General features: G+C 39.1%; 6 protein-coding genes across 8 annotated transcripts; 4 read left to right on the top strand and 2 right to left on the bottom strand.

Moving 5' to 3' along the window:
- The first annotated feature begins 530 nt into the window (after nucleotides 1-530).
- On the top strand, nucleotides 531-2,385 carry LOC124304660 (protein jagunal). Its single transcript, XM_046763172.1, has 4 exons — nucleotides 531-712; nucleotides 1,292-1,433; nucleotides 1,842-2,057; nucleotides 2,226-2,385. The coding sequence occupies exons 1-4, from the start codon at nucleotides 621-623 to the stop codon at nucleotides 2,352-2,354; spliced, it is 579 nt and encodes a 192-aa protein (XP_046619128.1). The 5' UTR covers nucleotides 531-620; the 3' UTR covers nucleotides 2,355-2,385.
- Nucleotides 2,386-2,848: 463 nt separating this feature from the next.
- Nucleotides 2,849-4,782, top strand: LOC124304658 (tubulin-folding cofactor B). Its single transcript, XM_046763170.1, has 6 exons — nucleotides 2,849-3,178; nucleotides 3,330-3,473; nucleotides 3,686-3,773; nucleotides 3,936-4,127; nucleotides 4,236-4,308; nucleotides 4,389-4,782. Exons 1-6 carry the CDS (start codon nucleotides 3,059-3,061, stop codon nucleotides 4,504-4,506), a joined length of 735 nt encoding a protein of 244 aa, XP_046619126.1. The 5' UTR covers nucleotides 2,849-3,058; the 3' UTR covers nucleotides 4,507-4,782.
- On the bottom strand, nucleotides 4,450-7,548 carry LOC124304654 (pleiotropic regulator 1). 2 transcript variants are annotated; one of them, XM_046763162.1, is made up of 10 exons: nucleotides 7,300-7,547; nucleotides 7,057-7,163; nucleotides 6,816-6,937; nucleotides 6,426-6,712; nucleotides 6,106-6,255; nucleotides 5,730-5,924; nucleotides 5,539-5,657; nucleotides 5,267-5,446; nucleotides 4,946-5,099; nucleotides 4,450-4,700 (listed from the first exon to the last, which is right to left on the bottom strand). In XM_046763162.1, exons 1-10 carry the CDS (start codon nucleotides 7,300-7,302, stop codon nucleotides 4,641-4,643), a joined length of 1,377 nt encoding a protein of 458 aa, XP_046619118.1. In that variant the 5' UTR covers nucleotides 7,303-7,547; the 3' UTR covers nucleotides 4,450-4,640. The 2 variants fall into 2 exon arrangements, with proteins under 2 accessions (XP_046619118.1, XP_046619117.1); XM_046763161.1 differs by having other exon boundaries at nucleotides 4,529-5,099; nucleotides 7,300-7,548.
- Nucleotides 7,549-10,992: 3,444 nt separating this feature from the next.
- LOC124304661 (uncharacterized) lies at nucleotides 10,993-12,202 on the top strand. Its single transcript, XM_046763173.1, has 3 exons — nucleotides 10,993-11,150; nucleotides 11,446-11,527; nucleotides 11,776-12,202. The coding sequence occupies exons 1-3, from the start codon at nucleotides 11,064-11,066 to the stop codon at nucleotides 12,123-12,125; spliced, it is 519 nt and encodes a 172-aa protein (XP_046619129.1). The 5' UTR covers nucleotides 10,993-11,063; the 3' UTR covers nucleotides 12,126-12,202.
- On the top strand, nucleotides 11,991-27,836 carry LOC124304653 (uncharacterized). 2 transcript variants are annotated; one of them, XM_046763159.1, is made up of 2 exons: nucleotides 11,991-12,129; nucleotides 24,628-27,836. In XM_046763159.1, the coding sequence occupies exons 1-2, from the start codon at nucleotides 12,122-12,124 to the stop codon at nucleotides 26,096-26,098; spliced, it is 1,479 nt and encodes a 492-aa protein (XP_046619115.1). In that variant the 5' UTR covers nucleotides 11,991-12,121; the 3' UTR covers nucleotides 26,099-27,836. The 2 variants fall into 2 exon arrangements, with proteins under 2 accessions (XP_046619115.1, XP_046619116.1); XM_046763160.1 differs by lacking the exon at nucleotides 11,991-12,129 and adding an exon at nucleotides 22,202-22,437.
- On the bottom strand, nucleotides 12,198-17,372 carry LOC124304664 (patched domain-containing protein 3-like). The gene is made up of 11 exons (XM_046763175.1): nucleotides 17,012-17,372; nucleotides 15,782-16,028; nucleotides 15,483-15,553; nucleotides 15,195-15,407; nucleotides 13,898-15,093; nucleotides 13,582-13,706; nucleotides 13,280-13,441; nucleotides 12,931-13,201; nucleotides 12,694-12,815; nucleotides 12,465-12,612; nucleotides 12,198-12,305 (listed from the first exon to the last, which is right to left on the bottom strand). The coding sequence occupies exons 1-11, from the start codon at nucleotides 17,107-17,109 to the stop codon at nucleotides 12,274-12,276; spliced, it is 2,685 nt and encodes an 894-aa protein (XP_046619131.1). The 5' UTR covers nucleotides 17,110-17,372; the 3' UTR covers nucleotides 12,198-12,273.
- Nucleotides 27,837-27,975: the final 139 nt, after the last annotated feature.

The raw sequence follows: 27,975 nt of genomic DNA, 5'->3' as shown, positions 1-27,975 counted from the left end.
GGACAGAGTCAGAGCTATTCACATACTTGGAAGCGCAAAAGAGATAAAAGATTGCTAACAGTACTGTCAGTCAATTTTCAAACACGGCCTAAGTAGGCCTCTCCCTCACTAGCGCTAGCGGCGAAAATTCACAACATCGGCTTCATTTTCGAGCACGGTTTTACAGCCGGAGTACCCAGAACTGTCTATAAGACCGTGAGTAAGACCCAAAGTTGTAAAACTACTTTTGCCCTGCGTGAAGGGGAAAACGAGCTGTTTTTTGTATTAAGATTACGACAGAAATCAATGCGAAGGAATACTATTGGTCGGATCTAACAGATTGACTAAATGATGCCAATTTGTGTTGGAAAAAAAACTAATCGACAACAGGTGACTGGGTGTGATCAACTCTTTGGTCTAACTATTCGTTCATCCAAGCATGAGAACGTGGATAACGTGGAAGCTAGCGTGTCTTCGGTGGATTAGTATGGCAGCGGTTGAAATACGAGGATTACGAAGATGGCTGCGAGTGTTTAAAAATAGTCGTGTCCTACCTGAAAACTTTTTGGCAAAGACAGGCTGCACGAGTTTTTGAACTAAATTAGTAATCGGAGGTACACAACGTTCGCTTACGGAATAATATGGCTTCGAAATTAACCGCATCTCAGGCGTTGGGCACAGATGGTACTGATTTTTTACACAGACAACGAATCGCCGCACAGTATCAATTCAGGTAAATAGTAAAATAAATAAATAACCATCCATATCAAGCTCTTCAGTATCATTTCTAATATCTATCAGTCGCCCTTATATTCCCACGCGTATAATTATGTATTGAAATAACCCCTCCCATTCATATTTTACCAGATACAACTTCTAACAATCTGTTGAATTTCTTTCATTTATTTGTCAGTAGAATTTAGAACGTATTTTCTGTCATCAAATCTCTATCTGTGTGTCTCGCACTTTCTTCATTGCCGTCGCATCGTTCACGTATGGTTTTAACCATAGATTAATACAGATAAGTATGGTTTTAACCTCATATTCATCAACGATATATTCCGATTTTATGAAGTCAGCTGTTTACACAGATTTATATCATTTTTGTTCCTTCCGTTTTTTTTTACTGATTCAAGCTTCTGTTAAGTTTTCAGAACTATAACTACCTCTTCTATTCCACTAACAAAAAATACACAATAACTTACATTAACGCTTGGTCATTCAATGATGTCATAATCATTTGCAATGTTAATAAGGCACAAGATGAAAAAATATTTCAAAATGAATAAATATAAGAATTTAACTTTTTCAGCGCCATGAATAAGTCCAGATTAAAGTATTGTATATTTTTCCACTATTTACTATTTTTTGTAATGCTGGCGAAATTATCCGCTGACATACTTGATCACTTGGATATATTTGTGTTGGAAATTGAAGAGCTACAAATACCACAGGTAACAATAGCAACAATATTATAAATGACTCATTATCATCTCATTAATTTGCTGATTTACCTTTTTTGTATCTAAAACCAGTGGTAAACCTTTTTTTAGTCCGGGTGTGCATTTCATTACCGTTTTTAGTTCGAATCTTTAACTTGCATCATTTTAATCAGGGTTACTGGAAATTAGTTACAAGTTATCTCATAAAAACTCTTTGAGTTTTTTTTATGTTTAAAATAGTTCAGCCTCACGTTAACATGTTGAAATTAGTATGAGAACTATGACCATTTCTATTGAGCTCGTAGTAATTCAAACGAAGGGTTGACCCAGTGACTGGAATCAATGTGTCGATAATGAAATAAATTCTTTTCACCTGTTATATCCTATACTATGTAAAAACCGGAAATTCTTGAATTTCAGCCGCTCTGGTGGGAATACATATGGTGCGGAAGCTTATTACTTTCATTTTTAGCTTTATCTGCAATACGCTACAATAGAATTAAGACAATACAGAGGTATATGTTTGGAATTGTGGTACTTGGTTATGGTCCACTCATCTATGGTGTAGTATACTATTTCAAAGATGTCTGGACTTATTTGACTACAAACGACAAAGAAAATATACAAATTTGGCAGGTAAGCCGTACTTTCGTTTTTAAAATACGATGCATTAGAATTAATGATGATGAAAGCAAATTCAAGCTATAGGTTTGAGAACTAAAAAAGATTAAAAAATATTAACTAGTTTTACCAAATATCACTTGTTAGCTTAAGTCGTTTATTTATTAATTTAATTTGTTACAGGGAATGCCATATGGGTTACTATGGTATGCATTTCTGCTTCTTGCCTCTCAAGTACATTTCTTTTCGTTATACTTCTCCTGGAATCTCCAGTCAGCTTGGAAAGCTCGTGGATCGAAAAAAACTGAGTAAAGATATGTTCAAGGAGTTCCAGTGAGAACGAAAAAAAGGGAGAGTGAAAGATTCGGCAAAGGGAAGAGCGGCGAAGAGAAAAAGAAGACAATTATATCAGAATTATACATATGCATGTACATAATTACAAAGAGTTTTCTTTTTTTCCGACCATACAGATTCAAACTGAATGTTCATACATAAATACATAAATTGGAAATATTCATTTACGGATATTAAATTATTTTATTTAAGGTCCTGTTGCGGAAATACAATATGTTTCGTATTTTCTCACTTATGTCTTGTCTTTTCATAACTGATGTACTTGCTTCATGAGAATACAGGAAACGGTACAAAATTACGGGAAAACACAAATATGTTTCCAAAATTAGTTCAATCTTTTGGGTCATCAAGTACGGAAGATTGTGGGTTTGGTACGCCTCATTGCAGCCTACTCAACATACGGCTAATAGTGAATGTTGCGGTAGTGCAGGCGTTTCCCTCATTTATTCAGCCGACGCCTAACTGTCAAATGTAGAGGCTATGTTACATTGTCACGATTGGTACAGTTGTGGTACAGTTTGATGATATTCTTTGGTTTCATCTACTGCGTATATTAGTTTTACTGTCTAGATTGACTGGTGAATATCGAAAATTCGAGGATTTTTCCAAACCGTACAGTTGAACAAATCTATTTCTTATTAAGCGAATAGGGGTTGTTCAAAATGACAGAATACAGCGTGGTAACCTCAGACTTCGTTAACCTAAACATCACCAATTCGGGGCAACAAACTTGCTGCGTCGAAAGGAGATTTCAAAAGGGAATCACTCTCGATGATTTTAAGGTTTGTAACCGGTAGACCGATGTTGAAATTTTCTTAAAATAGTTGAGCAAAGTTAGGCAATTAACAGTAAAAGAGTAATCATAATCCAATGTCTCTTTTTTAACTCATATTTAGCTGCCAGAATGTTATTGACAACTGACTCTTGTTTCAGGGTAAACTCGAACTCCTTACAGGAGGTAATTCAGCCACCATGAAATTAGAGGTGTACGATAAAAATGACAAACTGATCTGCAAACCTGACCAGGGTGACCGCTTGTTGGGATCTTATCCGATCGATGATGGAATGAGAGTTCATGTAAGATAAAAACTTCATGTAGAATTCTTTTTTCTGTCATGTAAAACAGTCGGCTTGTTTTTTCTTTATTAAATTCTCTACCGAATATTTCATTGGCTGATAAAAATCTGAGATAAAGTAAAAGAGAAAAAACTTGTCCATCCGCTTCTATTTATTGATTTATTATTTCTTTATATCGAATCGTTATCAAAATATTTTCTCGCTCTGAACAGGTGATAGATAACTGCATTCGACCTGACGATGAAACTGCACAGGTGGATAAATTCGAACTGTCCGAATCGGAGTATGCCAAACGATCCGGTAATTCATACATCTGATGCATGTATAAAAACTCAGGCTTCCAACAGTAAAAACTGGCCAAATGCTACTTTTCCACTAATCATTACATGGGCATTAAAGAATAATTTTTGAATTTCATGCTTCAATAAATAATCATAATGACAGTAGAAATTTTTTTTTCAGACACAGTGAAAGCATTCCTAGAGAGAAACAAGTTGGGTAAATATAATGAGGAAGAAACTAAGAGAAGGGAAGAAGAGAAACGTCGAGAAGAGGAGGCAGATGAAGCCGCTGCCAGAGCTTGCAAGGTCGGCGATCGTTGCGAAACTCAAGTACCAAATCAACCGAGACGTAGAGGAACGGTCATGTATGTTGGTAAGTAATGATGAGCAACGATTGCCCAATTGCCACAATATTTTGCCTCCATTGTATCTTTTATGTTCATTTGCACTGGGTTGATAATTTTTGAATAATTCTTTGCAGGTAAAACCGAATTCAAGTCTGGTTGGTGGATTGGTGTCAAATATGATGAGCCATTGGGAAAAAATGATGGATCGTAAGTCACTTTGGTAGTTGGTCATTTTAATGTTGTTTTCTAAATAGTTAATATTCATTCAAGATTATTTGTATTTCTAGCGTCCAAGGAAAAAGGTATTTCGATTGCCTGCCGAATTACGGTGGTTTTTTGAAGCCTGCACATATCAAGGTGGGAGACTATCCGGAGGAAGATTTCAACTTGGACGAGGAACTTTAAAACACCAAAATCGTAATCAGCATTTGTGGAAATGGAAGCTTTATTTACAATCAATTCGTAAATCGTCTCACAATACAACTTATCATTAAATTGTTATTGTATAAACACAACCTTGCTTAATGTTTATACATTCACTAATATTTTCTTCGCTTAATGATGTCAGGCCTCCAATTAATCGGATGACTTTCTTCGGACTGTAAAAAATCATTCGCACATTTAATTAATCACGGAAGTGATTATTAACGATTACAATAAATAATCAATGGTGAAACGAAACAGAAATTCCAGACATAGATTACTGTGATACCATTTGGTCGTTGCATTAAATTATGTTTAAGTTTACGATTTGTTGTTACAACAGAAAATAAAAGTAATATGAACAGGAAACAATCATGGTAAATAAGTTCATGCGACACTTAATATAAATTACTAAACGCACCGCTGTGTCGTCTTCCTTGTAGACTTTTATCGTCTTGTCGGCTTCGGTAGTTATCATACGTGTCCCCGACATGTCGAATGTAATACTAAAAACGCCTGCTTCGCTATCCATTGAACCAGGTTGAACTGGGGCTTGAAGTCTCTGGAAGTTGTAGCTATAAAAATAAATCATTTGCTAGAATTATTTCAGTCCATTGATTAACCATAAAAATTATATTACTAATTAAAACGAGGTGCCGGATACAGAATAATTATTAGGATTATTTGAAAAAAAAAAAATTCAAAGTTTCAACAGATGAATATCTAAAATTTGAAATCTCACCCGGTCCTCCAATCCCATAACTGCATGGAACCATTGTCAGCACCAGATACAAGTACACCATCCGCGTTAACGGCCAGGCAATTGACTATTGCATTATGACCAGACAAGTTTTGGATGAATTTTCCTTCTGGGCATTTCCATTGTTTGATATTATCGGGTGAGGCTGACGCAAACATGTATCTAGAATATCGGAAAAGATCAAATAAATGCGGGAAACTGGGCAACATAAATCGAGATTGAGATGCAAGATTAGATAAAATTAAGATACGCACAACGTCGGATGAAATACAACAGATCTAACGCTCTTTTTATGATTTGTTAAAGTTGCTCTAGATTTTCCGGCAGCTAAGTCCCACAGTCTGATTGTACAGTCGTGGCTACCAGTTATGACCTTAAAAATTCAAATACATTTAGATGCAAGCCCCATTTATAAAATCGGTTACTGTGGACATCATTCGTTCACCTGAGGTTCTGCTGCCTGACATATCACACTAGCTACTGTATTTGTATGCCCAGCCAGCGTGTGAACGTTCGCTTTCGTTCGCATATCCCAAACGCGAGCGGTCGAATCTCTGCCTGCTGTGACTAGTACATCAATATTTGGATGCAGAGCCATGGAATAAACTGCTGACAAGTGACCATGGTAGTGTCTTATAACCTAGGAAATGCAGTTTATTATTCTTATCTTATTGGTCACATAGTATTTTTAGCTTTGATGTCATTTTCATATTTTGGGTACTTTTAAACTTGTCTATCTTTTTTCTTTTTCTTTTCGGTATTGACACTTTTAGGTATTATTGATAATTCCAAGTTCTTACAGCGCTGTACTATATATTTACCTTGTTGTATTCTAGATCCCAGCATTTGACTTGACGATCTTCGCCACATGAGAATAGATACGGGTGTCTATGAGACACAGCAAGACCACGTACGCTACTGATATGTCCGGTTAAAGATACTTTCAACTTTCCGCTAGCAAGATCCCAAATCTGTAAAAATGTTGCATTTTTCATTAATGCTGTACTAGTCGATGTTTTAATGACATTGAAAATGTAGTTAAAAATCTTGTGAGAAATTTTTAACAAAAATGATGTAAATGCTCAGGACGAAATTAAATAAAATCTTTTAATTAACAACTAAGGAATAGATGCCCTTGTACCTTGATAACTCTGTCAGCTGATCCTGTAGCGAACCAGTCGTTGCCAGGTTCGATAGCACAGCACCGTACCCAACCAAGATGGCCACTTATTACTCTATACAATTTCCAAGGAGCATGCCAGCGTGGTTTTGCTATTGCTGGGGTCTTTTTTGGTGGGAGATTCATGACAGTTGACGAAGTGCTGTTGGTATTAGTGGGCATTGATGAGCTCAAACTGACTGAGTTGCCCATTCCGCCACCGTAAGGTACCATCGCAGATGAATTGTTACCTCCATTGAAGGTATCATCTGGGCAAGATAAAAGCGACATTGTGTGAATAACGAATTCGCCAGATAGTTTCGATTTATTTTGTTCAGTTAAATTAAACAAAGACCGTGACGACTAACTTACCACCAGGTGGGGGAGGGTCCGAATTGTGATCATGATTAGATTTTAGGTGATTGTTTCTTCTAACTCGATCTAAGACTGGCGAGTAAGAGTCTTTAGATTTGATGGCTTTTTTCAGCAATTCCCTGTTAACAAAAAGAGACGTTTATTATTAAGACGGTCTTTGCACATCAGAATGTGTTGCATTATGTATATGTGTTTAATGAGTTCACAATTGGGGCTACATTATGAGTATGGTACTTACGTTGAAGGATCAACCGGAGGAAGGGTTCCTTGATTTGACAAAAACATATCATGTGTTCTCTTAAGAGAACGAAACACCAGGGTATGTACAGAGTGTCGTTGCACGTCCTGCCAAACATGAGAAAAGAATGGTGAATTAAGACTGAAGTGACAGTAATAATGACGTGGTACATGCTACATAAAACGATGCGATAAGATTTTGGTCCACAAGGTAGTTGACGACTTATAGTAGATCAATAATTACCATAGCTATTAAAACAGTCACTGGCGACAAAAGCAGTCGGTCACGATAATCGCTATACAAGTGCGGTCGTATTAATTTAACACAAACAATATTTTTTGATACATTGGCTGATGATCATGTGAATAACGTTGAGAAATTGAAAAACAAAATTGAAAAATGTATCTGACGAAAGCCAATCAAAACAGACAGAAAATATAACCAAAAAACGAACACCGCTTGTTTTCTGAACAACCATGGGACCTAATTGTTCAAGATTACGGCTTAAACCTACGCTAGAGTGCTGCGACAGGCGGTTAAGATAGCGACCATTTTCGCAGGCTTTTCGCTGTAGGTGGCGCTATCAACAACGCTTTGCTTGTGCGCTGCACTACTAGTATCAAGCATATGGTAGGTATCAAGTCACAAATGGCTCTTCAAATCCTATTGGATTTTTCCACTGAAATATGCCCAATTCGAGAATATACTTGAATAAATTCTTCGGTGCACTACGGACACACAACTTCGGAGGAGGAAACGACAGCGCGCAGTCCCAACACGCTGCGATCAACGCATCAGAAGTTACAGCCCAAAAATAAGATCCTGTGTTTTTGACTTTTTTCGACTGGTGCTCTTTCCATCGTAATTCCACTGCTGTTGGTCCTACACTCTTTTCGCTGCGTTTTCTGAGTTCCTGGGAGTCTAATTAGTTTAAAAAGGGTCATTCAAATCGAATCTGGGACCGAAAATTTTCGGCTCCAAAAATGAAGAAAAAAGTAGGGCTAACTCCATTGTATTTTTAGCGAAAATTTTCACAATTTTGAAAAGTGCTGGAATAAGATCTTGGGTGCACTATGTCTAGGATATTTTGCGAGACGAATCGATTGGGCGCAGTCCCAATACGCTGCGAGCAACGGATCAAAAGTTACAGGCAGAAAACCAGAACCTGAGTTTTTCACATTTTTCAGCTGGTGATCTTTTCGTCGTCATTCGTCTCCCGTTGATCCCACGCTCTTTTCGCTGCGTTTTCTCCGTTCCTGGGAGTCTAATTAGTCGAGAAAAGGTCGTACAAATCGAGTCTGAGACCAAGAATTTTTCGGCCCAAAAATAAGTAAGGCTAACCCCTTTGTATTTTTGGTGAAAATTTTCGCGATTTTGAAAAGTGCTGGAATAAATTCTTTCGTGCACTATTCTGACGTAATTTTGCGAGAGACATCGATTAGGCGCAGTCCCAATAGGCTGCGAACAACGGACCAAAAGTTACAGGCAGAAAACCAGAACCTGAGTTTTTCACATTTTTCGACTGATGCTTTTTCCATCGTCATTCGTCTGCTGTTGGTCTTACGCTGTTTTCGCTGCGTTTTCTGAGTTCCTGGGAGTCTAATTGGTCTAGAAAAGCTCATGCACATCGAATCTGAGACCAAAAATTTTTCGGCCCAAAAATAAGTAAGGCTAACCCCTTTGTATTTTTGGTGAAAATTTTCGCGATTTTGAAAAGTGCTGGAATAAATTCTTTCGTGCACTATTCTGACGTAATTTTGCGAGAGAAATCGATTGGGTGCAGTCCCAATACGCTGCGAGCAACGGATCAAAAGTTACAGGCAGAAAACCAGAACCTGAGTTTTTGACATTTTTCGACTGATGCTTTTTCCATCGTCATTCGTCTGCTGTTGGTCCTACGCTGTTTTCGCTGCGTTTTCTCAGTTCCTGGGAGTCTAATTAGTCGAGAAAAGGTCATACAAATCGAGTCTGAGACCAAGAATTTTTCGGCCCAAAAATAAGTAAGGCTAACCCCTTTGTATTTTTGGTGAAAATTTTCGCGATTTTGAAAAGTGCTGGAATAAATTCTTTCGTGCACTATTCTGACGTAATTTTGCGAGAGAAATCGATTAGGCGCAGTCCCAATAGGCTGCGAACAACGGACCAAAAGTTACAGGCAGAAAACCAGAACCTGAGTTTTTCACATTTTTCGACTGATGCTTTTTCCATCGTCATTCGTCTGCTGTTGGTCCTACGCTGTTTTCGCTGCGTTTTCTGAGTTCCTGGGAGTCTAATTGGTCTAGAAAAGCTCATGCACATCGAATCTGAGACCAAAAATTTTTCGGCCCAAAAATAAGTAGGCTAACCCCTTTGTATTTTTGGTGAAAATTTTCGCGATTTTGAAAAGCGCTGGAATAAATTCTTTCGTACACTATTCTGACGTAATTTTTCGAGAGAAATCGATTGGGCGCAGTCCCAATATGTTGCGAGCAACGGATCAAAAGTTACAGGCAGAAAACCAGAACCTGAGTTTTTCACATTTTTCAGCTGGTGATCATTTTGTCGTCATTCGTCTCCCGTTGATCCCACGCTCTTTTCGCTGCGTTTTCTCCGTTCCTGGGAGTCTAATTAGTCGAGAAAAGGTCATACAAATCGAGTCTGAGACCAAGAATTTTTCGGCCCAAAAATAAGTAAGGCTAACCCCTTTGTATTTTTGGTGAAAATTTTCGCGATTTTGAAAAGTGCTGGAATAAATTCTTTCGTGCACTATTCTGACGTAATTTTGCGAGAGAAATCGATTAGGCGCAGTCCCAATAGGCTGCGAACAACGGACCAAAAGTTACAGGCAGAAAACCAGAACCTGAGTTTTTCACATTTTTCGACTGATGCTTTTTCCATCGTCATTCGTCTGCTGTTGGTCCTACGCTGTTTTCGCTGCGTTTTCTGAGTTCCTGGGAGTCTAATTGGTCTAGAAAAGCTCATGCACATCGAATCTGAGACCAAAAATTTTTCGGCCCAAAAATAAGTAAGGCTAACCCCTTTGTATTTTTGGTGAAAATTTTCGCGATTTTGAAAAGTGCTGGAATAAATTCTTTCGTGCACTATTCTGACGTAATTTTGCGAGAGAAATCGATTGGGTGCAGTCCCAATAAGCTGCGAGCAACGGACCAAAAGTTACAGGCAGAAAACCAGTACCTGAGTTTTTCACATTTTTCAGCTGGTGATCATTTTGTCGTCATTCGTCTCCCGTTGATCCCACGCTCTTTTCGCTGCGTTTTCCCCGTTCCTGGGAGTCTAATTAGTCGAGAAAAGGTCATACAAATCGAGTCTGAGACCAAGAATTTTTCGGCCCAAAAATAAGTAAGGCTAACCCCTTTGTATTTTTGGTGAAAATTTTCGCGATTTTGAAAAGTGCTGGAATAAATTCTTTCTTGCACTAATCCGACGTAATTTTGCGAGAGAAATCGATTAGGCGCAGTCCCAATACGCTGCGAGCAACGGACCAAAAGCTACAGGCAGAAAACCAGAACCTTAGTCTTTCACATTTTTCGACTGATGCTTTTTCCATCGTCATTCGTCTCCCGTTGATCCCACGCTCTTTTCGCTGCGTTTTCTCAGTTCCTGGGAGTCTAATTAGTCGAGAAAAGGTCATACAAATCGAGTCTGAGACCAAGAATTTTTCGGCCCAAAAATAAGTAAGGCTAACCCTTCGTATTTTTGGTGAAAATTTTCGCGATTTTGAAAAGTGCTGGAATAAATTCTTGGCTTTACTATATCGACGTAATTGTCTTTGACGGAATCGATTCATTCGAGACCCCTATAATATCGAGGTCATTTTACAAAGGAAAAGGATTGCGTATATATGTCTACATTAGGTGTGATGAACGCATCGAATTTTACAGCCGAAAACTGATGAAAAATTTTGCACCTCTTCGCCTGTGCTGTTGCACTGTTTTCCTCCGTCGATAAAAAGTCTTTTCATCGTTACGACTACGTTACGACTCGGTACTGTATAACCTCAATGCTGCATGCCTGTATCGAGAGACATGGCGAGCACGAAGGATTTTTTTCTCACGATTTCAGAACGGGTATTGAGCAACTGGACCGCTCTAAACGTATGTAATTATTTTCACCAGCTTCTCGTTGTCTTTCTATTGTTAATCACAATAATTATCTCCTGTTAACAACATAACCTCCCTTTGCCCGGAACAAGTTGTCTTCTACAAAGCATTTCTGTAGAGTATCATTAATCAGTTCCGAATAGTTTCATACAAAGCAGCAATACAAAACCTGTAATTAAATTGACTTCAATCCTCCGGACTTGTTTTGTAGAGATAATCGATACTGCTAAGCCACGTATGTATGAACAACAATTTCTCTAAATAATAATAATTCAAATTCTTTTTGTAGCTTGCTGTTGATCATGGAATGGGAAGTAGAGATAGGGCTGAAGATTTCCCGGCATACATTACAGAAGTCTTATACATGAATGGTTAGTCTCCATTGCTTACGTATGTAAATATTGCACTTCTCACATAATCTTCTATATAATCTGACTTCACATTGCTCATATAACTGATTTCAGTTGTGGAAATAAAGTAAAAGATACTTTCAGCTATACAAAACGTTCAGACTATTCACTTTTGAATGTTATAATGTGAATATTTTCCTTCCAACTCATTTATGATAATTTCATACGTGCGATAATTTGTATCTTATATGTCGAATCTAAATTTACAGAGGGACTAGATACTGATGATATAGCTGCGGAAATAGAAGAATATATGGACGAGGCTTTCCAGACAGAGTTGCAAGATGATAGCGCAGCAGATGTTGCCAAAGTATTGTTGAGATTTCATAAATATTGTATGGATGGAGATGAAGCCACAGCGGTAACGGAGATGGCGAAATTGCCCCCACTTCAGCCATGGATAATGGGCAGGAAACCCGCCAAGGAAACTTTAGCGCAACCTAAACTTCTGGAAGGAGTAAGAGATGAGATGAAAAATGACGAAGCAGTTGAGAAAATGGATGCTGAGGAGAATGAAGACAATGGATGGACAGAGGTGAAGACTAGAAGACAGAAATGAAACTGTGAGTTGACGAATCACCTACAATTATTTATATTAAAATGCGTGGGGGTATAATAAAACATCGTAATGAACAATAGAATCATTCTTTTATTCGATTAAAAACTCGTTTATATTTAAAAACATTTACATTCTATGCAGTCTTAATTTAATCCTGTTGTTCTACGTCAATACTTTGGCCTGAAACAATAAATATTTTTGTCGCCATGGAAGTTAAAATAATAAGTAATATACCGAGAAAAGTAGGAGAATGATTGCTCCAATTTGTTGAGACACGAAACATCACTAGCTTTTACCAGTGATTTTTTATTCTCATTAAAATGTATAAGGACCTCTTACTTTTATTGTTCATGGAAATTTGCTGTGGTGTCGTGACAATCTCAGCATCCTTTTCAATCTTCAACTCATTTGGTCCGAATAAGCTAAGTATCACAGGTAAGAAGAAGAGACCGTGAAAGAGTCCGAATACCACAACGCATGTAAAGAGCTGAAAAAATTATGGAAAAATATATTAGTATGTAATAGTGTTTAGCTATTCTCTTTCAAAGTCACGAAAATTTGATCATACCTTGAAAAACGTACTGAATAAATACGCTTCGCTAGCACCCAGAAGCACGAATGCTAGGAACGTACTGAGGCCACCGTTGAACACAGCGGGTCCCATTACACTTAGCGTTGCCACAGCTCGCTCTGACAGAAAAAGAAATGAAAAACAAATAAATTATGTGTTCATCGAAATTGCAGATAATAACGTACATTTGCAAAGTGATCTGAAACTTTACGAAATGTCCCGAGTATAACGAACCGTTTTTCGTTCCTTTCATCCTGGTAAATTCTATCCCAATGTGGGCTGCATAATCCACTGCCAATCCAGCACAAAGAAGGACCATTATGCTGGACGATATTTCAATCGTTAGCCCCAGGTAGTACATGGAACCCAATAAATCGACAAGTGTGAATAAAACGCAGCAAATTACCCAGAATGAAGCTTCCAAGTCTTGAAGCAAAATTATCGTTACAAGCCCAACGGCTAGAATTTCCAGACCCAAATTTCTGATTAGTTCTTCGCCGATGATCTGAAACAGCATTGTTTTTAAATAGTTTTTACTCAAATTGAATGAAAGGTAAATTGGAAGTGTTCTTCATGCGATTACCTTGTTTGCTGTCCACGATACATAATCTGGAGAGAATACTGCTACATGCTCGTTACCCGTTGAGAAATTTATTGATTCTACAGTCTCTCTGATTAATTCCATCGCGCGAATTTGATCCGACGTTGTATTTATTAACACGTGCTGTATTTGAATCTGTGATGTCTGAAAACGAGCGTTCGTCGTCAAATGATGTATGGAATATTCTAGATTCTCATGTGAAATCGTAATATTCTCAACTAGATGACTACATTGACTGGTAATGGAAATTTAAGTAGTATTGAAGAACCAAAACCTAAATTTACCGTAATGTTGTATTCGTTGATTGGTATTCTGCTAAATTTGATGTCTTTTATGTAAGCTTGACCCTCTTTCGTGAGCAGCAAGTACTCTGTCAAGTAACTGTGATATTCGTCGTTGTCTTCGGGGTCTGAGAAACACAGAAATAAATAAAACATAGGGCTTAACATTTCAACCTAACAGTTTACATGATAGTGTCAGTCTTGCCAGAAGCCTAACATGTAAATATAAATTAAATTTTGAAACTATACAATAACTCTATTTATCAGGAGGGTATAACTGTGAAAACTTGATTCTGCTGGGAAGAATATTGACCTAGACTTCGTGCTTGCAACCACTTATCGAAGGCGATGAACCAGCAATCGACGGTTTGGTTATTAACGTAGGGGTTTGCCTTCAAAGCTTCGGTGAAGTTGACCAAGGCCTGGTGGTCCCGATAGTAGTCAACATCGCCGAGATAAATACCGGCCCGTTTACCATACTTGGGAAAATACTCCTTCAGCTTATTGTTGTACAGTATGGGATACGAGTCTTGATTTAAGTACCAAGTGGGGTCGAAGTTCTGCTCAAGCTGACAGATGCCCCATACGTTCGACCCGAGGATGAAAGTGGTCAGAGCTAGGATTGCTATTTTCACGGGAGTCTTCGTAACGAATGGTCCTAAAAATTTCTCGAATATAGTCTGCTGGATGTTTTTCTGGCTGCACCCGTTCGGCTTCCATTCGGAAGTCGGGCGACAACAGCATCCGTCCCTCTGGAGCTGAAGCCGCTTCTCATCGTACACCAAACAGCTAACGAAAAAGGTGATCTCAAATATGTAGAGGAAGAGAATACCCATCGTTGCGAACATGCAGAACGATTCCAAGAACGGCATCACCGTTGTTACTCCGATTGCAAATGCCACAATGTTCGTAACTGACGTTACAGTTATCGACATTCCCGATTGCTGCAAGGCCCGGGCTATCCGTTCCGTTAGATCCGACGGCTTTTCGACCTTGGATATGTTCTCAAGGCTCTGCATAATTACGAACATGTCGTCCACTCCGATACCGAGTAGCAAAAACGGCAGGATAGGATGTATCGGACCGTAGAAGTATCCCATGTAGTAGCAAATTCCGTAGGCCGAAAGGATCGCTTGTCCTATGACCGACACCCCGACTATGGAGAGGTAAATCCTCTGCTGAACAATGTTGCACCTTCCGATCATCAGGATTATGTAAATGACGATCAACGAGAGGCCGCAGAAAAGGACGGTCATATTGCTGTTCAAGACTTGATGAAGAAAGTCGGTGAAACTTCTTGTCGCTACCGCGTAGATCGCCATTCCATCAGGCAAGGTGCGGTTCGAGTAGAGCACCTTCTTAATGAACTCCAATTCCCAATCCGGTGAACGAGGATGCGATTTTTTTAATAAGAAATTTAGGATCGTCGCTTTTGCCCCAACCACGTATCCCCTTGCGTCGTATTCCACTCCGGATAACAGAAGAGAAATATCCAACAGCATGTTGTTGTTGTTTCTGAAAGAGATGAAAATATTGACTTCTTTTCATTTTCAACAATACGTCTGGGTATTGGAGGACCCCATGAACTGGTTCGTTTCTTTCCAACAATAACTCACTGGTCGCTTAGGGCCGCCGTAACATCGGCAAGTATTGAGTCTCTGTTAGCGTTTTGAAAGTTCGTCCTTTCTTCAGGCCTCCATACCTTTAATAACGATTGATATAAGCAATCGTGTTTTATCGAGGTATTCAAATTCGCCATTATTTCAGCAGTGAATTCCGTTTCACCAAGATCCACTGTTCCTTCTTCGTCTTCAAACCACGTCAAGTATCTGTGGACACGAGTCGAATTACCAAATTACTTCGATTTAAAAATGAGAAAAAACTCTACTCTCAGAGCATCTTACCCCGCGCAAACGTCATTCCAAGTGTCATTGTCGACCACGATGCTTTTAACGGACTCCTCTATCTCGTACAGCTGTAAAATGAATGTATAATACATGAGACGTGTGAACTGAAGCATTATCGTTGTCGAATATCTTCTGGCTTTCGCGTCTTTCGTTTCTAATATAGTGTGCAAAAGAAAGACTATGGAAGATACAAAGATTTTCTCATCAATGGTTCTCTCAATTCGGAACACATATAGTTACATTCTACCTCTATGTTTCATTTCAAATATCTCTGCGGGATAATCTTAATCACTTACAGCTTGCAAAACTTCTGAATCTAGCACGTTTGGAGCAGTAACTATAATACTTTCGTATCTGAGATCGTCTCTGAAGTGTTCCTTGACCCAGGCAGCGTCGGCCCTGACAATCGAATCCAGGGGCATGAAGAGCTCAACATCGTCTACTTCTTCCGCCCAGAAAAGAAATCCTGGACCACACACCGCGCTTATGCAGAACGATATTATTAACCAAAGCCATGGCCGCGTGGCTATGCTCACCCCTATACTGAAAAAACATTTTAATCGCTGCTATGAAGTTTAAAGGTGTAACGTTTTAGACGTTCGGTGATGAGTAACTAAAATCGTTTCAATAAACCTTATGTAATATATGCTGTACACAAAAAGCATCGGTGTTGGTCGAATATTACGTTATAAGTAGGGTCTAATCAGCAAAGAACCAGCTAAAGTTCTTCATATATTTAATTTTCAACAAGTTTGGTAAAATATAATTGTGTCTTGATTATATATTTGTTATCGATATTAACAGCAAGAAATTGGCAACCGCTTTTATAGATGTAATCGTCTCAAGCCAACATTGACGTGATATCTTTAAACGGATCACGTACTTCTTTATAACTTAAGTACGTATGAATTGTGCTCAATTAAATACGAAGATGTCATCAAGCACATGCAGGCTTCCTTGCATTGTCTATTGACGATAACAGGCGTTCGGATACCGTAGCTTAAAATGCAATCTGACAAATCGATGACCTGCAGTAGTTCTATAACAATCGCAACAAGTAATGATTGTAACTTGTTTGGCGATTTAGCACGCTATCGTTTTATGGCTATTGGAGATGAATGGAAGTAATTACGTAGTAACTGCTTCAATTTTCACTGTCAAAGATTGAGGCTGGTGGTAGAATGTCAGGAGTTTTGATTACATCTATTAATTAAAGCGTGCTAGACTCGGTCGCGTCTAAAATTATGCATTGGCGCGAACGTCAACTGAGAACGTGGACACACATTATGCACTTTATATAGTAGAACAGGTCCTGTGTCATATGTGATCACCCTATCTTAGTCTTCGTGATTCGTTGTAACGGACGAACTATGCGCGGATTCATGATCATTTGAAAATCCTTGTTTCGATCATTCCAGTCCTCTAAATCAATGTAAGGTAATTGACCACCTCATTCATCCCGTTGACAATCGAAAGGGTTAGGATGAATCATACCTTCATGCTGGTTAAACCGAAATCGAACTTACCGATAGAATATCTTGTCGGTATTGAAATGAATCTTGCGTAGGAAAGCCTTGCACCTTTCCCAGAAGCTTTTCGAACGACCGCTTCGTCCAGGTTCCATCTTAAGTTGGGCGTTTTTCACTTTATATTCAAACGATTACTATTACTGGCGTTTCACGATGTTGTTACACTTCCAAGCATCGCTCGTTCTACTCGCTCGCTCGGTCTACATCAGTACGTGACGCGGCAGACGACAAATGTAATATGAAACAATTACGAGCCTTCCATGCCCGGCTCACTTGACAAGAGGCGCCTTGGGTCTAACTATCATCATCATCGACCAATGAAACTGGGGACGATGATTCGAGCTCTTTTATTGGCCGTTGAACTGTCGCCAAGTGAAGAAAAAAGGTAACAGTAAATACCTTTTAAATAAATAAATGATACAGCACACAAAACTATCATCTTCTCAATTACTGATTACATCGTCAACATCTTTGTGCGCTCCTCATTTTCACCGTATCATCGGTACTGAGAGAGAGTATACCTGGACCACCTTTCGCACGAGAGCTGCCACGTAAGAAGAATAACCCTTGGGGCGTTATCGGGACCTGCCCCATGGAAGGAAAAGTACATTGGCATATCTTAGGAATACAACGCGTGGCCTGCGTCAGCCAAAAACTGCGAAGACAGTATAGATTTAGATACATATATGCATGTAAATACGTGTATTGCCAATTTTGTTATGCATGGCCCACTTTTGGATACTATGCCACTCTGGTTGCGTCTAATATCTATGCTAACTTCACCTTTAGACCCTCTTCTTTACTTCGTCTTCTCCTTCTTTGGGCTGACGGCTGATGTTTAATTGTAAGACGATTCCGGAACTGTTGGTACGTGTGTTTCAAATCACGGACTATATGTTTAGTTTTTCACGAATTTGACCCGCACCTCGTCCAATTTGAATATATATCAGCTAAAACTTTCTCCTAAACCGCGAACACTGTAAGCAAAATCTTGATCGTCATGCTTTTCACGAAACTTGGCAATGATATGATTTCCATATACTTATACCCAGATAATCACGCATCTGTCTTTAACGAAAAAATCGCGGATTTATGTAGTCCCACATTTGCAGATTAATTGATTAATCGACGATTTCGATTAATCGTTTTCCAATTATCGATTAATCGACGGTTTCGATTAATCGTTTTTTCAATTAATCGATTAATCGGAGCTACCTCATAATAATTCCGTAGGTCAGTCGGTATATGAATCGAAACCGTCGATTAATCGATTAATCGGTAAAACGATTAATCGAATTCGTCGATTCAGCGAATAATTAGAAAAACGATTAATCGAAAAACTCAATTAATCGAATAAAACTAGTAGCGATAATTGTCGTAAGTTTACTGGCTTATTGTTAACATGTGAAGTATAATATCACGTCGTAATATATGCCAGCAAATATATTACTGCGATATTTGCTACAGTGGCATCTTAGGGCGTTCTACCTCCAAGATTCTGTTCCATTTTTGACGGTAAACTTGGCCTTGTGTGGAAATTTGCTACTCTTGGTCTTGAACCCGTGCCTCGTTTCGAACACCTCACGATGCTCCAAGAATTCTGCTAAAGGTCTTCGGAAGCAGAACGGGTCAAATAATAATTAATGAATCACTGGTTGATGTCGGGATACTTTCACTCGTAGACTTACACGCTTGTTTTTCGCCAGCATTAATCGTTTCACGGCTGTATATAAAGAGGCCACCCTTTTAAATTGCATGCGTGAAATTTCTGTGCACATAAAATAGCTAATGGAAAACAGCAGAAATTTCGTCACATAGCTTAAAAAATTTTTAACGTCAATTAGGTGAACTTGTCCGGTATGCAAATTATGTTATGTGCATGGACATTTACCTTGAAATCCCCCCAAGTTTCTCAGCGTCGAGTAATGAGTAACACGTAACTGTACTTTCGATGTAACTAATTGTACGGATATTTTGTTATTCCGATAACGCGGCATCTATTGAATATATTTCTAATAAACCAGTCTAAACAAACATACTTAAAATATACCTAATTCCCGGATATTTGAAGAACTTGTGCTAGATTTCTCTCTGGAATCTTTGGAAACTTCTCAGCGTTCGAATGATGGAAAGAGAAAAAAAAATTCTAAAACCTATGTACAATGATCTTTTTTTTCTTCTTCTTTCTTTTACGACTTCACGTCATAATTTCATGGTCATGCTAATTTTTTTTTACACTGCTCTCATATTCGATTTGACCGATGATAATCGATGAACCATGGTTCAAAAAGCCATGCGTTATGCCATGAGAAAAAGAAAAATATATAGGTAAAACTTTTTTTAACTTTTAGTTGCTACAAATTAGTAATTCCCTGGAGCGTTCCAATGTATTTATCGAATTGATACTAAACCGGGTTAATAACCTTCACCAAAAGTTTTAATACACGTGTGAGTTGTGGCACAGTTTAAACGAGATGCCGCCTTTCAAAATTGTGTCAAAAAACAAAAACTTTTTTTTCTGATTCGTTACGGCCTGATTTATATTTTATATTATTACAACGCTTTTTGAGTGATAGACGATCAGTAATTCGCAAATTTAAAATAAGAGGAGAAAAATTATTCCACATTAATTGTTAATACCTGGCAAAAAAAATTTTCACGGAAAGCTCTAATTGGTGAATTCTTCGGCAATTGTTTGGACAGTATCGCAAATTAATACAGCATATTTACAAAACAGAAATTCTTCACTTTCCCGTTTACGAGCAATATCCTATCCGTATATAATCATTAAAACCTGCGAAAAAAGTAATTATACTTTCTAAACAATTGGTTGTACTACACCGTACGTAGAGTTTGTTTTTAACTTGACTCGCATCAGATGATAGAAAAAAAAGCTCAAAGAAATCGCGAGAATTTGGAAGTTTAGCAGTCAACTATTTAGGCGAGGAATTTGTTAGAGAATCGCTCCCTACGATGTACTTCCTCCCACGGATGTAATGACATTAAAGTAATTTTACCCAGACGCAATGTATACATGACAATTCCTGCTGCACGCGACTTGCTTTAATGGAAGTCAATTCCAACGAAGAAGGTCTCATAATGAACCAAATTTGAGTACTTTACCAGGGTTAGTTAACAATTTAACCTTTGCTCTATTCAGACTTAATTCCCGACGTGTTCGTGCCGCACTCACACTTCATTCGTAATTCAACACGCCTGCAAATCACACTGTGCCGACATTCAGAGCCTGAGTCTAGACAGTGTGGACGAAAAGATTGATAAGAGTTCCGGTCGCCTATTCTTGGTAGATACATAATTGTCAGAATTTTTTTGTGACGGCACTGAACAACGTTGAATGAAATTCGGTTGAATGTATAATTAATGAGGAATTTTCGCGAATGACATTATAGTGGCGACGATTGCAGTAATCTGGGACAGTAATAACAATAATAAAGTAAACGAGAAGAAGAAGAAGAAGAATAAATAGACGAACCAAAACCACCGTCACAAGTGGGACATAATTCTTATTTCTAGAGCCATCACGCATACATCCACTTTAGAATTCTTTAACAGACTCGACAATGTTTGTCAAAGTACAATTTGCGGTAAGAACCATTCGCAGACACAGTGGACACGCACAGACACAGTGCGTATTCATATCCTGGTCTAACGGCGGCTTTACTTTCCTCAATGAGCATACATACACCTTGGAATCTTAGTTCAAGGTGGGGCTAACCGCGCCACTATCGTACCTCGGACCTAAGTGCCACTAGCACCACAATAAATTCCTGTCAAACGTTTGATCAGGATAGATGTACTGCTTTCAGTAGTCTTAGTACCATTTGAGGCAACACTCGTTGCGTGTAATCTGAGGTTATGGTCATGAATGGTACCGACGTGCCTGGATCTACGTAAACACTGATCTTCATATAACAAAGCGTATCAACTATTAATAACTACCGAGCTAAAACTTGCTCAAAGACGTATTTTAACCATGAATCAAGTAAGGGCGGGTAGTTATTCCGAAACTGTTGTTCATAAGTTGGTCAATTCTACGGACGATGACCTCCTGCTGGGCCCCAATCGTCATGCTTTATCGTTGTGTCTGCATGAACGCATCGGTGGTGGACTTACGAAGCCTTCCATTTGGTCTTCTTTCTTTTCTTTAAATCCTGTTCGTACTCATACGTCCTCTTTCAATGTGTGGGGTGGCATTCCCTCCTTCCTTTCTTCTCTTAGCCCAATCTTGGTGAGCTGAGTACAAAGAAAGTGTTCCTCCGTGCTTATTACTGCCGCCGATGAACGGATCGTTACCTTCTACCATACACGCACGGTTTGGAAAGAAGAGTAGCCAGTTATACAAGTATGGTTCTTGTCTCTCCGTTTCGAGGCTCTTTTTCGGCGGGCCAATACCCACGTCCATCAACAACTGTTTGAAGGCCAACGAGAAACCTGTCAGTGACCACTGAGACGTGGTCCCACGTTCGGATCTGGCACTTTAAGGTGGGATCCACTACTTTGGACGTAGTCTAGCAATTGGTATTACTAGACGTTGCAGATGCAATAATGTTTGATCGTCACTCTGTCATTCCTCTAATTATATGCGAAAACAATTAATTCTCACCGTCTGTGTGATTCGTTGATCCAATTGAAGACTCTTCAGTATTCATCTGTCTGATCTGTCTAATTCATCTTTTTTGGTACGATAGATCTCGGTGACGAACTGGCCCGTTACCCTGTCCATTTTTATCCTGAACGTTGCGTTTAGTGGGCGGACTGGTCGTTGAACGATCCCATATCCTGGTGTTTGGTAGATTCTTGTAATGTGGAAATTTTTTTATATAAATAAGATACGAACCGAAGTATACCTTTACGATAAATCGTAATTTCTTTTACTGGATTCGAACAAAATGCTAGTTAATGTTGCGATAAAATTTCTTGGTTCGTCGTTACATCCCTGGACCAGACCGTTTGGAGTCTAGACTCCCCCTCTATTGCTGACCACTGAGTCGAAGGTGTACAACAACGCATTTAAAACCATGGCAGTGTAAACGTATAAGATGGATAAATTAAAGTGTATTTGTATATGTAGGTAAAATGTGGCTCTATATGTATATCGTCAAGGTGTAGGTTGACTGAGCATCTTCTGGAGGGAATCCACAAACTCCTTTCTCGCTGTGAGACGAGCTCAGTGTCTTCGAATCCTTTAAACCGGCCGGACTCGACGGATGAGTAGTTCCGCGTCGCGCGGCTTAAATTCATATATTCGCGGGTGATTTTTTCAATTTTATTTCATTCCTTTCCCAATTCTGTTTTTATCACCCGTTGTAGCGTCCGTTTCACTTCACTTTCTTCATACGCCAAATCACACCGCATGATTCGATGATTCACGTGCATGGTCGACTACCAGGATCCAATTAGTTGTAAGTACGCGATTCCTCGCAATAGAAATAATTTACCTTTTTCCGCATCACGTGATTATCCATACATCAAGTATCTCATGTTCCTATTTTTTAAAAAAATTTATTAAATATGATATAAATATTCGCACATATTCTATTGTTACTGTAAAAGTTGGACAACGGGGTTTCTCGTAAGTGTAAGAACCGTTTTCAATCCGAGAGCCATGTATAGAATATAAATGAGCTTAGATGAAAATGTAATTTCGAATTAATGGTCAATACTGGATTTTCCGGTTCATAAGGTTCAGAAGGAAATATTCATTGATATAACGGTAAAGACCATGAATAAATTTGCGAAAGGCATATCATACTTTGTGCGCAAAATGTATACCTCATCAACAAACTTAAAGATAGATAACGCGTTATTACGAATGCACGCATTCACGGTTGATCACTCTAGCGTGAAGATATTCATGTATATTCAAAACTTATCATCCGCTTGCTTCGTCGTATCAACTACCTTGCAAACAGATCAGCAGCAATTGGCTTGCAAATGCATGACCATTTGGTAAATAATATTTATGATATACTATATACATATAGATGTGTGTGTAACAACAATAACGATAATAATGTATGTAAGTGGAATCATTTGAATTCCGGATATAATTTATTCGGCCGCCGATCGCAAAAATATATCCACCCGACTTACAATTAGATGCCGCGAATGCAAGTTCTTTCAGAAAATGTAAACTTTTAATTTCAGAAAAGACTGTTTTATCCTCCTAAAAACTTGTACATTACAATATATATACATACATGTGCTTAGCTGTAAGGTGATCGTTTTGTATAATGAAATTAACGGTTTTAGAAAGCCTTTTACTATGCGGACGTTATTGCCGGACATTCGATATCTCTTACTGTGACACACCTCGAACTGCTTAAACAACCCGTGAACGTGAATTGTCAGAGAATGTCTTGATGCTGTTCTTTTTTTTCATTCCAGCTGTATTTTTTTTTTTTTTTTTTACCTTCTTTCGTTCCTTTTTTCCCTTCCCGGTATGGGTACTACTTTCTCTCGACCAGCGATACGAGTCGGCTGGTCACATTTCGTTTATTTTTCGAGGTCGAATCACCCGCACCGATTTCCTTTTTATAAATTTACACCACACAGAAGAAATTGGCATTGTACAGGATACACGAGCAACGATTGAGAAGGATATCGAGTTTGAAAGCAACAGTTGATTCTCGTTTTCATACTTTATATCTCTCTTCTCTTTCCTTTTCTTTAGACATTCTTTCTCCTTTTAATCGCTTTGCGCTCCTGTTGGAGGTTTATAAGGTTCGCTTCATAAACGAGTTAGGCAAATTTAGAATTAAAAATAGAAGTAAAACAATGAAATAAAACTCAAAAGACTCGAATCTGAAACCAGTATGTATTACGTAATACACGAGATGCCATTGATCATTTCCTTGTACATACATATATTATGCAAACATTGAATCCTAGCACTATTGCGTAATTGTAAAACATGTTTAGCGAGGTTTTGGTTCCCATGATATAAACATAATGAACATCGTAAAATTTATTCTTAGACTTCTAACGATGAAACGAATGACAAAGTTTAAGCAAATTCAATAAATTTCCATACATGTATAATGTGCGTGACAAAAAATCGGCGATCGGAAACGTTCTATCGCATGACTCCATCTCGTGTATTTCGGTCGTTTGCCTTGATATTTGCATTATAGTGTCGTCATGATAGCAGTTTTATTTTTTCAACTAATGACGTACGGAAACAATTTATTACAGCGTGCATGAATCAGTGTAATAACCCATCATTTGCATCGATCACTAGAGATGTATATACCGCCAAAAGCCAATCACCACCACCTGTAACACGAATTAATCATTCGCTGTATAAGTACAATTTTACCGAATAGCTTACCGTTATGGTATATTTAACTTGCGAATTATTTCATTTGTTTATTTCCAACCATTTGGTACATGTTTTTAATTTATACACTGACTTTTATCACTACGGTCCATAAATCTTCAAGTCTGCAGGCAATTTCCCATTGAAGTGTAATACAAATTTATTAGTAATTCCGATTTTAGGTTAATCACCCATAACTTGTACTCCATACGGTGTTTATTCGGCAATTGTGGTACACTCTAACGGAATACTTTTATTTTTGTTGTGTTTGCAGAACCATGCGGGTATCCGTGATTCCTCTCTTTTTAATAACGATCCAGGCAGCCTGGGGTCAGTTGAACTTTGATGGTAATCCTTTGACCGAGGACACGATTTACACGGCCGAAGAGTCGCAGTTGGCAGAGAATGCGGCTAAGGGGCGTTCCCTGGAAATCTCGGATACGGAGACAGATTCGTATTTGCTTGCTGCAAAAAGCCTCCAAGCCGAACGGGCCCAGAACAAATACCAAGCTAACGGTGATAGGTTTGTAAGCCCGGGGCCCCCCCGGCTTTCAACGAGAAACGAAATATCATCGGCGGTGAGCTCCTCCGCGAACTCCTACAAGACCATCACGGATGAAGACCTCAAGTCGCCAGTGTCAGCAGCCGCATCATATCCTGCGGACAAAACGCATACCTGGAACCAGGCCTACCCGGAGAATGCGGAAACCGCGCATCAGCCGGAATTGCCCGAGCAGTCAGATGCGGCCCTGGCGATGTTCCTGAACTCGAAAACACCCGAGGAGTCCAAGGTGGCCCTCGAAGAGTACCTTGGTGGGGCCCAAAAGCCGAGTGACTTGTCGGCCCATCACCAGCCCCACATATCGGACATAGTACTGCCTCAGCGAGAAGACTTGAGTCGCGGAAACGAGCAAGTTAACCTAGCGGGCCAGCCGGAACTCCAGTACCCTCAGTATGCACAGCCGGAATACGCGAACCCACAAATAAAACCAGCCCAAATGCCGTTTGCGGCGGATCGGGTGATCGGCCATAACGCAAACTGGGTTAATCGACCGGTCCAAGGTATGGTCGAAAAGGGTCCGGCAGTTCTTAGGGGCCCACCGGTCCCCTACAGGAGGCGGAATTTCGTTGTGAGGCCGCCGTACGTGGGCGGCATTTATCGCGCTCAGTCCAGAGTGGGGCCTCCAGTATTTCCGCCCGGAGGCTACGGCCACGGAGCTCCGGAAATAATTTACACCAAGCCACCCGGCTACCATAAACGGTATTATTCTAAGGCTCCGAATCCGTACGAAGACGCAAGCGCTTGGTTTCCGGACGCCAATCATCCTCCGCCGGATCTTAACGTTTATCACTCACAGTTATACGCCCAGTCCTACGATCCGTACTACTACAACTACATTGCCAAGTACGGAAAGATCAAGCCTCATCTATACGGGAAGTACCACGAACACCAAAAGGAAAGCTTCTTCTCCGAACTGTTCAAAAGTTTCAAAAAACACGGGATGAAACACGTTATGCACCCCATGTTTCTTCTCGGTCTTGGGATACCCATGGTCACTCTTATGCTCTCCGCACTCGTCGGCAAACGGTCGTTTGCTCGCTCCATTTCCGTCGACGCCAACGGTGGCCGCATCACTGACGAAGACATCGACGAGTGGATTGACAAACTTCGTAAAGCTCTTGACTGCTACTCGGGATCAGCCTCCGAAACTGAGAAGAAGACTGCGTGCTCGGTCTTCGATTAGTGCGATGCCGATTGTTGTGTGTTCTTGGTTGTGTACAGAGGGTACAGGAAGCATTGTATCTAGTTGGTTCCTTCGACGCTCGAAATCGGCTGGAAAGTGATCAAACCTCGCATCAATTTATACGTATTCAATTGACTGAATAGAGGGGTTGGTCTTGAACTACGCAAACGCATATGAACGGGGAAATACTTACTATGTACAATCACGACGTGCACGCGGAGAAACATTGGGGTGGGCATAGGAGTATCTGTTCATGTATCGTTTCTTGATTTCTTTTTGTAAATGATTTGTTAGAAAGAGAAGATAGACAAACGAATCACGAAACAATGAATCTTATCGCGCGTTTGAATTCTTAGATAGTTTCCCTTCAATTATCATAGAATCGTTCAAACACTACATGGATTCGTATCAATTACGATGACGATAAATTTATTTTACCTTCTATAAGGGGTCAAAAATGATCTCAGTCTTGAACATTGTATGCACCGTTTAAACATTTCCTAGTCTCCTGACAGGCCGTGACTAAGTCGATTTCACGCTCACAATCAGACATGCCCGGGTTCCTGAAGTAAGAAGCGAAGAAAATCCCATTTGCATTTCACGATCATATCGTGCTTTCATCACAAACTGAAGTTTTGCACTAATAAATGTGTTAGAAACTCACGTTAACCACAAAACGGAATTCAGTAACGGATGCAATGGAGTAGGGATGTTTACTTCACGACTATGAAATATGCAGTGTGCCACCCAATAGTCAGATTACCGAAAACATGAGCACTCACGGCTATTCCAGTTACTACAGAATTGAAGTACGTCCGTACCATCGTTCTTCGAACACTCACACGATCTTGAATTGCGAATGAAATATTTTCATCTTTGACGTCAAGGTGCCGCGCAGTCTATAAGGTGTGCATGCCCTTAACGGGCACACATCGAGTTTTACTTACTTGGCAAAAAATGACTCGAGTTCTGCCGGCGTGGAAATTCTTGCGAACTTCAGTGACGGTTGATAATTATTTCCCAGAATCGCAGATTAATTATATGTAGTGATTTAACGACATAGTAACATTTTTAGTCACGTGGCCTGGTTAGACCGTTGTAACGTATATGTAGTCATCTTTTGCGGTCAGTAACTTTAGGCTTTCGAAGCCAATAATCACATGTTGCGATTTCATCGAAACAGTACAATTTTTTATCGAATACTATTTTTCATTTCCATTTAGCGCAGTATATTAATTCGTTAGACACGATATGCAGTTACCTTGAAACTATGTAAGATAACGTTTATTGAATGAGAATTTATCGGCAAAATTGCAAGTGTATCACATAATCGCAAACGTTATCAGTTTCAAGAGATTCACGACGCACTTGCAATTTTAATATTTACTTTTTAGATACTAAAATCGGTAGACTACATTCTATAATATGATATGGCAGTGCATTATTAGTACCTAATGATGAAAATACGACGTTGGTACCTAAATGCGATTAACTTCTAACTCCGTTGTATTTATTCTATTTAATCTATATGAAGTATGAATGGATGTGTATATATTTATAATACGTTTAAATATATATAAGTGTTCTTTTAACCCGAAATGTTATCACCGAATAACTTGGAAGATACGCATAAACAATGAATAATTCTTCCAGGGTTAGATCGGGTGAAATAATGGAAAAGTATGAGTGTAATACTAAATGCGTTTCATATATTTAAATAAAGAATGTGCAAGATATACCCGCCTGATTTTTTAATTAAATTGCATCCTTCTCTTCTAGATCAGTTGTGTGCTATAAAGGATTTCGGCGACGAAGAAGCTACAAAGCTAGGGTTTTACACATGTTCAAATATCGTGAAATTAATCATTCGAATGATT

This window comes from Neodiprion virginianus, chromosome 5 (genome assembly GCF_021901495.1).
Source record: "Neodiprion virginianus isolate iyNeoVirg1 chromosome 5, iyNeoVirg1.1, whole genome shotgun sequence".
Classification (NCBI taxonomy): Eukaryota; Metazoa; Arthropoda; class Insecta; order Hymenoptera; family Diprionidae; genus Neodiprion; species Neodiprion virginianus.
Note: the sequence above shows the minus strand (reverse complement) of the source record. Positions and strands in the feature narration are given on the sequence as shown.